At 41.2% G+C, this 17,332-nt stretch overlaps 1 protein-coding gene across 3 annotated transcripts in view; it reads right to left on the bottom strand.

Moving 5' to 3' along the window:
• The window catches only part of Exoc4 (exocyst complex component 4), a 739,210-nt gene extending 722,611 nt beyond the window's left edge, over nt 1–16,599 (bottom strand). For all 3 annotated transcript variants that reach the window (XM_050147958.1, XM_050147959.1, XM_050147960.1), the window contains exon 1: nt 16,443–16,599. In XM_050147958.1, the coding sequence (XP_050003915.1) occupies nt 16,443–16,528 (86 nt within the window). In that variant the 5' untranslated portion in view covers nt 16,529–16,599. The remainder of the gene's footprint in view (nt 1–16,442) is intronic.
• Between the last annotated feature and the right edge of the window lie 733 nt (nt 16,600–17,332).

Raw genomic sequence — 17,332 nt, 5'->3', positions numbered from 1 at the left:
CATTCCAACACCCACCTACTACATGCACAGGATCCCTAGCCAGAGTCCATTCTTCATCTATTCTCTTGACCCCTGAAATTATTTTAATCAGACAGCAGGTGGGCATGGATATGGAAGGAAGCTGGGTAGTTCTTGATTTGTAAGAATCATGATAATCCCTAACAGGTCCATTCTTCTTACAATTTTGATTAATAAAACCTACAGAACATCTAAAGAAAGGTCCCTTCTCCAGTCCAGGACACTGACACATAGAACTGAGATTCTCAGACACTCTGTCATCTGTGGAAGCAAAAGGCAAGGTAAATGTCACTGCAGCTGTGTCATGGGCCTCATGGAGTCATCCCTGGAGCTGCTCTCTCCTCAAGACTTCTTGTTAGGAGAGATAATAAATAGCATTGTTTAATCACTCTAGATGGCCTTCTTTCACATGTGGCTGAAGCATACTAAGGGATAAAATTTGTCTCACTAAGGAACCACCTTCTAAAGAGTTCATGTGAATGGCCTAAAATTGTAACAGAAGCTCCAGCAGCCTAGGGATAAAGTCATGTTAATTCTAAAATCTGTTACAACAGCAGTAACCTAAGCTACACTACAAGACAGTGCCTGCATTCACTATTCTTCAAACAGCACCAACAAGATTGATAGGAATCAACAATAACCAGACAATGAGATAGGTACGGTTATTAAAAATCTTTCAATAACTCAGTTTGATACATGGGCCACAAATCTTTGTTTCCTCCATTATCTTTCTTGGATAATTTTTTTTAATTTAGTATTATAATAAAGAAACCTTTTTCTCTTATCTGCTCCCTGTGGTAATTTAGAGTTTCATTAAATTCCCTCAGATTTGTCAGCTTATACATTCAGCCTAGTTTATTTCATTTATCTTTTTTAATTTAGGGAGGGGGTATTTTAGGTTCTCAATGATGGATGCAATCAATTATAAGTCCATCATTAGAACTGCTTTCAGAGATGGTCTGTCAGCAAATCAATCACATACCCACTTCAGATACTTTCGAGCAAAATACTGTACAACGGGCTTCTCCAAACTGTCACTCAGAGCAAGGGGTCTTAATTCATGAGCCACACAATATATAAAACTTCTTTTTCAATTTAGAGGGGAATTCAGGAGGCCTGTCTGTGACTTCAATGTACCTTCCAAAATGAATTCTGTAAATGTGTTAGGGATGCCAAGAGATCAAGTGTTGCATGAAATGAAACAGTATTGGAAGCTATGAAGGGCAGTACCAAGCCAGACCCTATTTCTCATCTTTAAACTCATGATCCTAAGACAGACAATTTCCAAGGCTGTTTTCAGGTAGAGAGCACACAAGTATTTAACTACTAAAGTAAATCAACTTAGTCTTAAAGGGAGAGCCACAAAATCACCTTTGCTATCCAGTTCCGAGTATCTTAGCATGTCTCTCTGTTGTTTTTATGATATAAAACTTTGCTCTTTAAATCTGAAAGCTTCCAGGATGTTAATCTAAAGAACAATCAAGAAATGCCTTCAATTTATCAACTGTCCCATTGGTAAGAGTTTCTGGCTATTTTACTCAATCCCTTCCACAGTACTACACAGCATGAGCCTGCCATTTTCACAATGCTTTCCACATTTTCCTTCCCCCTCACACACACACTGCCATTTGTGGACGGAAACATGCCAAACATCTCACACTGTTTACCTTAACTAGTCAGAATTACCATTAAGGAAAATGTCAGGCCCAGGGAGGACACGTTCTCCGGCAGGATCTGTCACTATAATGCATTACTGGATCATTAGGAGTTACTTAGGAAAGAGAAAGGGTTACTAAAACGAAGATTAGGAGTAAATTGAGTCCACAGGGGATCTTTTCTCCTATTTTCATTTCCAGAGGAAATATTTATATAAGAAATATCCTGTGCCAAGTTTGACTCACACTAAAAGTTCGTCCTCTTCCTTTTGATGGAACCTGGGATGAATGACAGTTTGTCTTTAGTCAAACACATATTCTAAAACTCTAAAAATACAAACTGTTACAGTAATTTTTTTAATTAGTAAAGAAAAAGGCAGTAAGATAATAAAAATAATAAAGACCTCTAAAATTTAAAGAAACTAACACATGCCAGAAAGCAGCTTTACTCGGCATTGTATCGAACACATGCCCACTCCTGCTGGAGAGGAGCCTGTCGTTATCTTCTGGCCCCCTTTCCACACTAGAAGCAGCTGAGCTTTGAAGAGATTAATTTGCCCCCTCACACAACAAGAATAAGAGATCCTAGAAGGATTGAAAACCCAAGTCGGTCTGTTTATAGAGTAGGTTTTTAACAACTGCAGAGTAATTAAAATCTGTCTCTGAACTCTAACTACCTAGGTTGAGCTTCTTATTCCAACACGCCTACTACCTATCCAGTTTCATAGTGTGGAAGTCTGCATGTGCCGCCGTGTCAATGTGAAAAGGCATGGGGCTTTGAAGCCTACTTCCAAACAGAAAGAGGTATTATATATCACAAAACAGGCAAATTATTTTAAACATTTTTCTCGGGTTTTGGTTTGGAGCAGTTTCTATCTTTGTTTTGAGGGTGTTTTTTGTTTTCATTTTCTAATACAGTGGCTTGCTGTGCAGCTCAAACTGACCCACCAATCACTGTAGCCTTCAAGGCTTGTATGATCTTCCTGCCTCTGCCTCCCAAGTGTTAACATACAAGCACCACCACACCTGGTACTACAATGCAGTTTTAGTGAAAAAATAATCTACAATTCGGTGGACAGTCAGTTCTGATGAGACATATTTCATATGTGAAATGTCAATACTAAGCCGAGAAATGTACGCATCAGCCATTGCCCTGTGTCCAGCACATGGGGAAGGAGATACATGTGAAGCCTGAGGTACAAACAGAAGCAATGCAGTGGTCACACAGTAAGCACATAATGAGTTGCTATTTTTCCTGTCTCAATAACAAACTGAGAATTTCACCCTAATCGTGTAAAAGCTCACCTAGGGGAGAGAGAGAGAGAGAGAGAGAGAGAGAGAGAGAGAGAGAGAGAGAGAGAGAGAGAGAGAGAGAGAGCGAGCGAGCGCGAGCGCACTGGGTAGTGATGACACATCTTTAATGTAAGAAAAAGATGAAAAGATGAACATGAGGCCCTACAGGTTTCTCTTTGAAAGGGGTAGGAGGAGAAGGGGCAAGGAGGAGAGAGTATTCAAAACAGGGTTTTCCTGTGCATCGCTGGTTATCCTGGAACTCATTCTCCACAGAGTGCCCTAGAACTCACAGGGATCTGCTTGTCTCTGCCACCTGGGTGCTGGGATTAAAGGCATGAGCCACCACTGGTTGTTTTGGTTTGGTTTGGTTTTTTTCAGGACAAGATTTCTCTGGCTAACTCGCTCTGTAGAGCAGGCTGGCCATGAATGCAGAGATCCGCCTGCCTATGTCCCCTAAGTGCTGGGATTAAAAGCGTGTGTCAACACCACCCAGTTCTTTTCTTTTTAAGAAATGCTGCTGGACATGACAAAAAGGTTAAAAAAAAAAAAAAAAGAACAACAGAAATAAATAGGCAGAAGCAAAGGACAATAATGTAAAATTGACACTCCAAGAAGCATTCAAATTACACAACCACTCTTTAGATTTTAGATTTTGCCCCAACTTCATGTAAATCTTGATTATGATTTACAAACTGCTGCAGAGTTCACACTGGAACACAAAGGAATAAACTAGTTTGCAGTGAAACTGGACACGGAGACATTACTAAAGCACTAAGAATTTCTCACTAAGACAGCTCTGGTATTTTACATGATGAATTGCATCTCTATCCACGACTAATTAATCTCCAGGAAGGCATGTGTTCACCTAACAGGCTAAAGGTCCACCAAATCTTTCTAGCAGGAACAGGATGGTAGATGGTGCCAGGGGATTCACACGCCACCAGCTCCCAATGAGTCCCACAGACAAGCATTAAAACATGGGATAAAGATATGGAGACTGAAAGTAGAATTCATTCATTTCTTTTCTTTTAAATAGTAGCTTCAGTCTTTCAGTTGGCCAATCAAATGTTGTAAAAGAAAAACAAGCACCCACGGTCAGCAATCCCTTCTACGGAGCAATCCTGTTCTCACTTTGGACTTTAATAGAGTAATGGAGTCCAGACAGAACAAGAGTATAAAAGTCAATGCTGTGGTTTTAAAAGATCAATGGAAGTGCAAACAGAGGAACGCACACCTATGAAAATCTGGTTGCTCACTAAGACAGCCCATCACTCACCGAAGCTAGAACTTTTGATCAAAAACAGAGGAAAAGAATATAAGAAGAAAACAACCAAACCCAGACTGCTGCAGGAATACAGCAAACCCTTCTTAGGACACTCAGCAGGTATGTCACATAGAGGCATTCGAGGTTTGCAGAAGGAGCTGGTGGGACAGCACTTGCCCAGCATGTGCAGGGTCCTGGGTTAAAAATGGCCTCTTCCAGCAAGGGTACAAAATGGAGGGATGTGGAATCACACCTCTGTGAAGAAGCTGTTCTAGAAGATGCATGGGCCATGCAGGACAAAGAATTCAAACTGTTCAAAGTCTGGCAAGAAGATCACTGTGGGTACTGACTGCTAGTGCAGCAGTGACAGGAGAGGAGGTTAGGAGGCAGACTGGACACACATCTGTGGGCTTTTCTCTGCGAGGTCACTGGAGCCACTGGGTGGTGGTAACTTATCAGCCAGTGTTTTAGTGGTAATAGCAAGTAACCACATTTACACTGGTTTCATTTTAATTATATCTCATCTCTTTCAAAAAAACAAATATCAGAGATGTTTTATCTAATATAGTAAAATATACAGACTATCATTATATAAATATAAAATAGAAACAGGTCACATGGCCACAGAGTTCATAGTAAATGAGTTCCTAATCACATCTGAGCTTCCAAGCAGCCAAGGTAAAAAGTTCTAATTCTCACTTTCTAAAAGATTGCTTTAGGAAAGTCAATTTTTCATTTAAAACAACAAGGAATACATTTTACAACATAGTGAAAAATGTCCTCAAAAATCTTCTGAAAACAAGGTAACAAATTTTACATCAACATCTTTTCAGTATCACAATAAAAAACTAAATTCAGGCTTCCATACATAATAGATAGATATATATTTCAGGGATCAGGGAGAGACAAGGCTTCTCTGTGCAACAGTCCTAGCTGTCCTGGAACTAGTGCTGTAGACTATGCTGGCCTTGAACTTACAAGAGATCTGCCTCCCCCCCCCCCCCCCACACACACACCCCAGGGCTGATATTAAAGGTGTGCACCACCACCACCACCACCCAGCCAGGCCTCCCTATTTTGAAAGACAATGGATATAATCCAAGTATAGCACTTTCCAATGATAGATTTTTTTTTTATTCTCATCTAAAGACAATTTAGAGAAGTTCTAGAACTAGGTAAATCAGACCACCTTAGCAAATCTTTCCAGCTGAAACCACCACCTAGCAGTTCTCTGGAGAGCGAAGAGCACACAATCAGTATTGACACCAGACTGGTAACTATCACAAGACTAACAGTCTGTGCGTGAAAGCAACAACGATCACTCCTGCCTGAGCCTCCAGGGTACCTGTTTGCAGATGACAGGCTGGCACTCTGGAAGCTTACGATATTTTAACAAGGTGATAAAGAGACCTAGCTCAGTTATAAACTGAACTGTGCACCCCAACAAACTTTTTTTTCTTTTTATAATGACATCTCAGTTCTCTACTCGGACTAGGCAAACAGAGGAGGTTCAGCAAGATCAGGAGAGCTTCATCTAGAAGTGCTGTTCTTATGAGAAAAGCAAGAGACAGGAGGGAATCCTGTCCACACAATCAGAGGGAAGGCCCACACGGGGACAGAGCAAGGAGGTGACCACCCATATGACAAGAAGAGAGGCACCCAAAGGATTGAGAGGGTACATTTCTATTGCTTATGTCACCCAACCATAGGTGTTTTTTGACAGCTGCTTAAACAGAAGGCTACACTCACTGCCTCAAAACTCACAGGCAAATGTTATTTCAGTCAGTTAATTCTCATTCACTCTCTGGCTGCTGTTAGTTTATCTCGTGTTTGGTGGTTTGGAGCTACATGGGGGTGGGGGAGGTGTGGTGATTTTGCTTCGGTTTGGTTTGCTTTGGTTTGAGACTGGATCTCTATGTAGCTCAGGTGACACAGAATTCCTAACGTCCTGCTCTAGCTGCCCAAGTCCACAGATTGAATGTACACCACCAGGCTCAACTTGGTTAGTTAAATTCACAAGGCAAATGTCATCAATTAGCATAAGCAACACACATTCTTGACAAATGTACATGTAGAATTAACTGCAATACAGTCACAGATGGCTAAGACACCTAAATTTCGGTGACTCCTTCAGAATGAGCTAGAATTGAGCCATGTTTTCTGAAAGCTGACAAGGGGCTTACCTGCCTACTAAGGGCATTCTTTGTTAGCCTACACTGGCCTCTCTTCTACAAATAATAAAGACTAAGAAAACAATTAATGGGACTGGAGAGATGGCTCAGAGGTTAAGAGCACTGGCTGCTCTTTCAGAGGCCCTGAGTTCAATTCCCAGCAACCACACAATGACTCACAACCATCTATAATGGACCTGATGCCCTCTTTTGGCGTGCAGGCAAACATGCAGACAGAACACTGTATACATATTAAATAAATCAGAGGTGGATGGATATAGATACACATACAGATATAAAAAGAAAACAATTAATGGTAATCCCTTCAAGCAACTAAGAAAAATTAATTACAAGTATAGCTTCATGAATCCGAAAATCACTGATCAAGAAACGACAGAGCACCGTCTACAATAGGAATCAAGTGTTCTTGGTTACCCCCTTTCTGATAAGTACTTCATGTGGGCCTAGGACATCAGCCAGATGCTGCAATGTCCCTGTGTTTCTTATCATTAAGAACCTGGTCTACAAGAGCTAGTTCTAGGACAGGCTCAAAGCTACAGAGAAACCTTGTCTCGAAAAAAACAAAAAATAAAAAGAACCTCAACCCCACCACCAGGGATCCCTTCTCTCCAACACCAGAGCACAAGACAAGAACTGAACTTGAGGGAGGACTAGTTTCCAAGTCTTTCTTCACAAAGTGAAAACTGAATGCTTCATAACTGGTCTTTTTAGAAGAAAATACCCCTTTCTGTTAGTGGTCCCACAAATGTCTAGAGCCTATATGAGCCTTCCAAGGTTGTGTTTTCTTCCCACACTGCTCCGTTACATTATCAGTTCTACCCAGCACTTGCTTCAAAGTACTAGAGACACATTTTCCTTCCCAAAAAAAGAAACCAACCCATCTCATACAAAATATACCTACAGCCAGCAGAAAAACTACAGACAACAGCTCTAGGCAGGAGTAGAGAGAAACCCAAGCCATGAGGAAGAGAAAGAGACTGAAGGAGGCAAACACTACACAGCTCAGTCAGAGTTCCAAGCTGATTATACAAAGCAGGACACACTGCTACACTTTGTAGATGGTGAGTCATCTGTAACTGCTTCCAGGGAGTTATCAAAATAAGAGGCCCTCATCGTGAATCTGAGATTGAATAAAGGATCACACATTAAAGAGATGCTAGAGATGTGTATCACTACATAATCACACAGATACACTTTACTCAAAGCAGAAATCAGCACCTCGCTTTCAAATCGGATTTTATTCTATTCAATTATACATTGTGATGCCTTGATTCTTAATTATGGCTTATTAGAGCCTATGAAATACAGGATAATCCCAGCCTGATAGCAATTCACAATGACAAGTGCCTCTGAAAAAGTTTTCTCATGCATAAGAGCGTCCCTTAACTGTACAGAGAGACTTGTATAACTTCAAGTGACAGTAAACAAACAATGTCTACTTTAAAGTCCGTTGAAAACTACCGTCTGGCTTCAGACAGCACTCAGAGCCAGTTACTACACCCAACACAATGTGCACACCGTGCTTCAATAGTGCAGTTAACTCAGTTATGCAGAACAGTACTGGAGACCAAAAACTATAAATTGCTTATACAACAAAGAAGGCCATTATTCAAAATTAAGTAAAATCACCCAATTCACTCATAAAACTAAGCTAACACTGACAAAATCAACTTAAAACTCCACCTCTTTCCCAATTTCTTATAAAGTCCAGAATCCCTCGAAAAGCATTGTCCACAGAGATCCTCACTGCCTGCGGAGCTCCTCACAGTGGTGTTTTACAAGATTCTGACAGGTATTATGCAACCAAATACATACTGGAAATTAGGGGGTAGGCTTCTTAAATGCAAGCATCCATGGGGCTTTAGAATACAGGTACATGGAGAAATGACAAGATCTAAAGTAGTGGTTATCAATCTTCCTAATAATGTGACTCTTTAATACAATTCCTCATTTACAATGCTACTTTATAATTTTTCTATTGTTATCAATCATAATGTATACAACTATTTGATATGTAGTATACTTGGTATGTGACCCCTGTGAAAAAGGTCGATCAATCCCCAAAGGGGTTAAGACCCACAAGTTGAGAACCATTAACCTAAGGCTATGTCATACAGCATTTCAGTGATTTACTGATCTGCTTCAAGATAGAGTGCCACATTCCAATCTGGCCTCACCTATTCCCAAACTGGTTCCAACCCTGTTCTCCAACTATAATAGCAAAATCCTAGGCATGATTTGTATTGGTATATATCTTATCAGACAAGTAATCATCTCAACAGCAATGCCTTTTTAAAGTATGAGATGCATTTTCTTTTTAATTGTATGTGTGTATGTGTGTGTTTACATATATGAATGCAGAGGCTATGGAAACCAGAGGCATCTGATACCTGTGGTGCTAAAGTTATAGGCAGTCTGAGCTGCCAAATATGGATGCTGGGAACCAAACTGTGGTCATCTGCAATAGCAGTGTGTATTCATAACTGCTGAGTCATCCCTCTACGCTGAGTAATACTCTTTTTCGAAAGGCATATTCAATAAAAAGAAAAGCATAGCTTTATCATTATCTCAACTTTTAAAAAAGATAACATTTTGAATTTGCTTCTTGTATCTTATTTCCCTAGTAAAGTATGTTGAGGAGATACTCAAACTTTATCATGCTTTCAGATCATCTGTACAGTTATAAAAATGCAGATTCGTGTCCTATGGGTGAGGTAGTGCCTGAGATGACACTTTCCTAGCAAGCTTTCCAGGGTGATTTGGATATAGAATGATGTAAACAACAATCCCTGGAAAGAAATGGTGTCTACAAAGACTGAAAAGTGCAGTGATACAGCGACTGGAATGCTGTGCTTCCAGAAGCTGAATGCCTTGTCTCAGGCTAGCTTTAGCCCCTGCAACAGGCATTCCTTCCCTCCTCTGTGTAAGAACTAACATCCTGTAGCTAATAAAAAAAAAAAAGAAAGAAAGAAAGAAAGAAAGAAAGAAAGAAAGAAAGAAAGAAAGGAAAGAAAAAACCCTTTGGAAATCTACTGATTTAGCAGACCAATAATGTCCACCAACCAAAAGCTAAGAACTTCATCAAATAGCATCTTGTGCCTATAGAAAAGGCTCCCTCCTCCGGTTCTAACTGCCTCTCCCTGATGCACCCACCATGTATTTTAAACGTCCCTTGATTTATGACTTTCTTTGTTTCATAAAACTATAAAACTGCCCACACTTTGAAACATGGAACCTGGGATAACCTGAATCTGTGTTCCTAGGCCACAGACCTCAAAATGCAGAATAAACTCTTTCTTATTCTCTTTAAGATGAGAGCTGTGTCTATAGTACTCTTAAGTTTTAAATGAAAAACAAACAAGATCTTTTGAATTATGTCCTACTTTACTTTTTGAAAGGGTTATAGTAACAATTCAGAAAAAAAATCTCATAAAAAACTTGAAATGCATAATTTTTACATCAACACTACCAAAGGCAACACAAAAGTATTCTTTTATTACTTTGTGTTAAATTGTAAGTCCCAACTGTTTTCAAGGCTGAATCCCTAGCACATTAAAAAGACAGGCTACTACTCTGCGGATCAAGGTCGTAACTCATTTCATAGCTTGAAAGCATTTAACAAAATGTAAACAGCAGCAGACTTAGACTGTTAGCAACAAAAAGCAGAACTTACCCCTGCAAACAACTGCCAAAAACCCACCAAGTCGTAATAAAAACCTCTGAAGCCTGCCCAAAGAAAATCTACTGTGACCACATTAAACACCAGACCAACAACCTACAACACTACTACTGAAAGTGGCAAAACAACAATAGAGCTATATCTTTAAAATAAAGGGTGCACAATCATTTCAAGACATGTCTCAGAAAAAAAAATGTTTAATGAGATACATAATAGTGGCTGGGAATTTAGCCCAGTGGTAGGGACTTGCCTAGCAAGCACAAAGTCCTGGGTTTGGACATCAGCTCTGAATCTGTTTGTTTGCTTGCTGTGCTATAAATTAGACCCAGGCACAAGGTCCTGGGTTTGGTCTCCGGCCATGAATTATGAACTGTACAATGAATTGGACCCATGGGAGGCATGCCAGGCAAGCACTCTGAAATTTAGTAAAAATCAAGTTTCTAACCAAAGACAATACAGACACTAGAAATGAAAAATTAAGCATCTGTTCCAACCCATACAAGGCACTTTCATGTCCTGTCTCATTTCATGTTCCCCCCAAACCACACCAGGTCTTCTAATCATCCTGTTCCCTAAACAAGAAAGTAAGACTGGGGGCAGTATGGGGACTGATTAATTCCAAGTTATAGGACTAGTTAAGTTTTCTTATCTAACCTAAGCCACACACTGAACTTCTCACCAAAGGCTGTGTTCAGACATATCTATCTATAAAGGCATGAGTTGGAAAACTTGACAGTTGTTCGATATCACCCAATAATAAAACTACAATACTCAAAGTTTTCAAGAAATTCCAACATTAACATTGATTCCTGAAGCTTGACTCATGTCTTAGCTAGGGTTTCTATTGCTCCAACACCATAACAGACCAAAAGGCAAATTAGGGGGTAAAGGGTTTATTGGGGTTCTACATTGCAGTCCATCACCAAAGGAAGTCAGGACAAGAACCCAAACAGGGCAGAAGCCTAAAGGCAAGAGTTAAGTTAGATGCCACAGAGGGGTGCTGCTTACTGGTGTGCTCATCAAGGTTTGCTCAGTCTGCTTTCTTATAGAACCTAAGCTCACCAGCCTAGAGATGGCCCACCCCCAATGGGTTGCCCTCCCCCCACCCCCCACTGATCACTAATTAAGAAAATACCCTACAGGCTTTCCTACAGCCAGATCTTATGGAGGCATTTCCTCCACCTGGGTTCCCTCATCCCTCAGATGGTTACATTTGCAAGTTGATATAAATCTAGCCAGCAGAACTAGATTCCCCAAGATATTAATTCTGCATGTGCAACCAGGAAATGGAGAGTTTTCTTCTCATTTACATAAATGCCTTTATCTGCACTCCCAGAACCTCCTGGAAGTTTAGTGTCTGTTCTGTTTCCAAACAGCATCTCATGCATCCCATATCCCAAGTGCTACAGTTACAGGTATGGAGCACCACACCCAGTTCCGACTGGGGCTCAAACCCAGGGCTTTAACTGAGCTCCAGCTCCAGGCCTGACACGTTACTTCTGAGAGTAACCGGCAAACAGCACTTCATTACTGAGGGAGCAAGGCTGAGGGAAACAGGATAAGAAGCCTAAAGGCGATTTTGATTTGTGCTCAGATGAAGAGAGAAGGTGCTAGAAACAGAATCTATGCCTAACACAGCTCTTGGGACCCAGCTCAAAACAGAGTGGCCAAGTTCTTCCTGCCACAAACTGTCACAAACCTCAAAGGTATCTGTTCAAAGACCAGATCAAAGCCAGGACCCCTCAACAAACTTTACTTTGAATTAACTACGGGCTGACCAAAATATCCTCTACAGAGGAAGGAAGGAATTTAACAGGAGCCTACAATAAAGGATTTTCTACGTTTTTGAAATTCCAACTTCTGTGAAGACATAAAAGTTGATGAAAATATGAGCCTCCAACTGCCTTCAAATCTCCTTGACATCTGTAACCAGACTGTCTACAACAGCTCTGCTCCAATGTTTCAATAAGGTCTCCTTAAGTCACAACCAGAGTCTGCCTCCCCAATTAAACTGGCTATTTGCAGGCTGACGTACAAAAAAGGCATAGTCAATGTTTAATTGGAAAGCAAATCACCTAACAGCAAGTGGTAGACACATTCCCCAATTAAAAATCTGACAAGAACTCACAAAAATAAAATAGCATCTTCGAAATGCCATCTTGCTTATTTCACAACTCCAACTTCACACCAAACAAAAGGTTGAAGTGGGGTAATCAATCGGAAAGAAGACATGGGGTGTGTGCGCGCTCAAAAGCTATCCAAACTTGACTCTACCCACCCAATTAGCTCTGTTGTAAAGGACCAATAGTGACTAAACCCAAAATCTACAGTTGGTGGCAGTCTCCAAAAGATCAAATCACAAACACTATCTCTCCTCACCAAAACCCTTACTCACAGACCTGAGGAGTTCTAAACAAACACAAGAGCAGACCATCACACACCTGACTGGCCTGAAACGTGTTTACTCTGGGTTTATACGTGATAAAAAGACTTTAATTTACATATTTTTCTAGGTCCCTTCCCATCAAATATAAGACTGCAATTGCAATGCAATGTGGTGATGGTGCATCTGGGAAGCAGAGGCAGTGGCTCCCTGTGAGTTCAAGGCCAGCCCGGTCTACAAGGTGAGTTCATCCAGAACAGACAGAGATGTACCACAGAGAAACCCTGTCTCAGAAAGAGAGAGAGATACTGCAATTACACTGTATTTCTAGTTTTTATTTTAAATTCTCAGTGATGGACTCTGATACTCACAAAGCACTGAGTCATTATCTAATTAGTCACTACCATGTTAGAAAATGGCAACGAGAACTGGGTTCGTTGGGGCAGGTCTGTACCACAGCATCAGGAGCTGGAGTCAGAAGAATCAGTGTTCAAGATTATCTGTGCCTACATAGCAAGTTCAAAGCCAGTGTGAACTACATGTAAACCAGCCTCAAAACCCATATGCAAACAAAAAGAGTAAATGGCAAAGAGACGGGGGTATTTCCTTTGTGTACACTAGCGCAATCCTTACATTAGACCTTATCTGGAGTTTAATTCAGTACTAAAAAGGTCTACAACAATAAATGCTCTTCTCTTCTATCTGTTAAGAATAACATGTTAGCCAGGTGTGGTGGCTCACATCATTAATCCCAGCACTTGGGAAGCAGAGGCAAATAGATCTCTGAGTCCAAGCCCAACACAGTCTACATAGCAAGTCCAGGCCAATCAGGACTAAATGGTGAGACCTTATCTTAAAATAAAAATAAACAAATAAATAAATAAATAGAATCATTTTAAAAGCAATATAAAATGTTACAACATATAACCTAGTGTAGAAATGATATTTTACACATTTGGGAAAGAGAGCCGAAGGAAATTTTTCAACAATCCTAACAAAAAACAGCTGTGACATGAACAATAAAGATGAAACAATTAAGCCCTATAAAAGACAGTGGATTCTGCCACTGACTTAATTTTGTGAGGAAATGACTGGTCTAGTTAGCATGTAGCAAGTATCCTTACAGGAATACTCTGCCTTTAGAAACACAAACTTAAAATGGGCTGTGTAAAGCTTGTTGCCAAAGCAACAAGAAAAGGTCTAGTATTTCAAGAGATCTGAAAAACATGAAGGGTAGAAGGAGGTAACAAGTACAGGGGAAGATCTAAGATTAACGAAGGACGCAAGCTGAGCAGATTTGAAGAGCAGAAACCTGAACGGCACACGGTCACTAATAAGAAATGCACAGTCCTGGTCTTCCAGCTAGGGCCTTTCTCACCCCAAATCTCACCACCAAAGTCACAGCACCATATATAGGAAGTCACTCTTCCTATGCACTGTTTATGAAATTCAAACCACTGAGTTAAGCACATAAGAAAATCAGGAAGGAAACACCAGCAGAGATTGGCAACATCCTCCCTCGTGCCAGAGCCAAACGTCTCTGTGTTCACAGGAATGCTGGAACACAAACAGCAACACTCCAGCACAAAAAAACATCTAGTCTTATGACATGAACCCCAATCTTAACTAAACGTCCCTAAAATGATAGGTCTGGACATACCTTACTAGCATGACTGTAAAAAGCACAATAAAGGAATCATGTCGTCCAAGTGTTCTGACATGGTCGCATTAGGTATCAAATTAAAGCAGTACTTCACAACAGAAGTCAAAGGAAAGGATGCCTGGGCCAAAATCATGGTGGAAAAGTAAAGGTTATACAGACTGATTTAAGAGACGGATAACCAGCCGGGCAGAGGTGGCACATACCTTTAATCCCAGCTCTTGGGAGGAAGAGACTGGCAGACCTCTGTGAGTTTGAGGTCATCCAAGTCTACAAAGTGAGTTCCAGGACAATCAGGACTATTTCACAGGGAAACCCTGTCTTGGGGAAGGGGGTAACCAAGTAAGGCATAAGGCCAGGAGTTGTGAGGCACACCTGTGATACTAGCACTTTGGCTGCTGGAAGAGTTCAAGGTTATTCCTATTTACATAATGAGTTTGAAGCCAGACTGGGACCATAACTCAATACAAAACAATGCTGTACACTATTCAGCAGTGAGTGATGCCCCCCTGAAGATGGCCAAGAATTAGCCCTTCAAGGAAAATGTGTGTCTTCACACTGGTATCAGTCAAAAACCTTTAAGTCCTTTATCAGTGTTTAAATATCACATATTGAGGGTAAATAGAACTGCCACTTAAGATACCTGACAGGCAAAGCCTACAGAAGCGGAAGCACAGAGGATGGGACATTTGTTTGCAGCTGTTCCTGTCCCTAACTCCCTCCACTTCCACTGAAGTGACCACACCTTCCATAAATCCTCAAACCGTAACATTCCATCTTTCTCCAAGTCCTCTCATATTCTTTATACATCTTTATCTCACAAGGAGAATATACGCTCAGGAGTAATATTCTATCTGACTTATCTTTGCAAAGCTCGGGGCGTTCGTTCATTAACAAATACTTCCTAAGCATTAAATAAATGCCAGACACCACACTTCAGTAAATATCTATTGTTTATGTGAGTGTTGACTATCAGGCAGGTGAAAGAATAAAAAAAAAAAAAAAAAAAAAAAAACAAGTTCAGAAAAAAAGATTCCCAACATTCATACTAGAATTTCAGAGAAAATTAAGATGGGCTTTGATTGAGATTTTAATATCAGGGGATAAACCTGTGCTGTATATTGTTAAAGACTATGAGTCCGCAGTTACATGACTATTTTCTCTTTGTAACCTACAAAGTATATTACTTTCACAGAAAGTTCTATCCTCTCATTTGTAAAATAAAATTGATAATAATTTAACACGTCATTGTCTAAACTACTGTCTCTGACATAAAACCATAGATAAGTCTTTTTCAGTCCACTAAGTGGTAAACTTTTTAAAGCCTGACTTATCCATTCTTTCAAGGGCTGACAATCTACCAGATTCTGGTGGGTTCTGGGTTTTTTTTTTTTTTTAAAGTCATCAGGACCATTACAGGAGAGCGGTCATATCATTAGATCAAGAACTCAAATCAAACTGCAGGCTAAGTGGGGGAAGGCATATTTGTCTCATGAAAACACGTGGCGTGAAGTTCAAATGACAACAACGTATAAATGTGTCATGATGCATTTTATTCAGGCTGGTCTAAATTTGCTTAACGTCTTAAACATGTTTTTAAAAACTGACCAGTATCATCCTGAAAACAAAATAAAAACTGACCAGTAAATAGTCCACCTCTCCCACGCTCACCCTATTATTTCAGGAGGAGAGTAACGCGGAGGGCAACTTGACGTTCTGTTTTGGTACAGTTCTGGGGGTAAGAAAACTGGAATAAGACAGCCAACAGAAATAAGAAACACATGTGTCTCTTCAATCCCCAGTCCTGGCCAGCTCAAGTGGGATCAACTGGGGAATATTCGGCTGTGGCTATTCAGAGTGGGGGAGAGCGCCAGAGAGGGACACTGCAACTCCTGCCAGGAGAGTTGGGGCTGGCCCCGGGGACCCCGGCCAGGGCTGGCCCGGCTGGCCCTTCAGAGCGCGAGCTGCACCGGGGTCACCGGGACCTGTCTGCGGAATGAATGAGCACACCTGCGCCGGGCTGCTGCCCGCACCCAAGCGAGCCAGCTTTTAGAATCAGGCACCCGCGTTAGGACCGTGCCCCGGGGAAACTGAGGCGCGGGCTCCACTCCTTAAACCGGGTCCCAGAGAAACTGGGAGTCCTGGGGGCCGCCCCGCCGGACCACAGGCCCTGGGGAGGGGCTGGGGAGGCCAGGAGGAAGGGAAGGGCCGGCGGGTGGGGCCCGACCGACGCCTCTCCCTTCCGCAGCGGAGGGCGAGCCGCTGCCCTGTCCTCACCCGGCCTCCTGCCTCCCTCACCTGATCACCGAGATGAGCAGCCCCGAGGGGTCTTTGCTTTTGCTGACTGTGCTCCTGTATTTCCCACCAGCTGCTTCTGCCGCCATCTTGGTACGGGAGCGAGGGCCAGGTGCTTGACAGGACCGGGAAAGAGTAAACTCCGCGGCAGACCATTCACCAATGGCAGAAGAGAACCGCAGAGGCGCGGAAGTGAAGCGATCAATCACTAGAGTGAGAAGGCGGGACTGACGCTCCCCTGCAGAACGAGTCCTCTGTTCGCTCTAAGCACTCTGGGAAATGTAGTTCTGCAAGACCTGGGCATGCCTGGACAATAAACCAAAGTCAACTTCAAGTCTCCTAATTGGTGTCTTTAGATCTCTTAAGACCTTAGGTTGCTTATCAGTTTACCCCCTTTTATAACTTTATATTTTTAGTTTAATATATCTGATGATATCAATATGGATATGCAGATGCGTGTATTTAAATGAAGGCCCCAAAGATATGCTTATCTCGTATGTACAAAAATATTAACTTCAAATACTGTCTTTGAATCAGTCAATTGCAAAAATTTGTAGGCACAGACTTTTCTTTGGTATTTTCTAAGACAGAATTTTTCAACATTTGTCTTACGTGTAAGTTCATTTTTGCATGGTGCAGTTTTCTGAAAAAACATAACATTCAGAAACAGGTAATTGTATATTATTGATAAAGAAAAGGGACTAACTGAAAAACAAAGCTGGCCAGAGTGTGGCTGCCTTCCCAAACTAAACAAAATACAATGATAATGCAATGGTGTCGAAACAAAATTTGAACTGGTGAAGTTCTATTTCCTGCATTGACTGGAGGACAAGAATGATAATATCAATCAGAAAGTAAGGAGGAGATTTGCTTAAAGGAACAAAAATTGAAGA

Source organism: Alexandromys fortis, unplaced genomic scaffold (assembly GCF_014885135.2).
Source record: "Alexandromys fortis isolate MF-2015 unplaced genomic scaffold, M_Fortis_MF-2015_v1.1 scaffold_57, whole genome shotgun sequence".
NCBI classification, from domain to species: Eukaryota; Metazoa; Chordata; class Mammalia; order Rodentia; family Cricetidae; genus Alexandromys; species Alexandromys fortis.
Note: the sequence above shows the minus strand (reverse complement) of the source record. Positions and strands in the feature narration are given on the sequence as shown.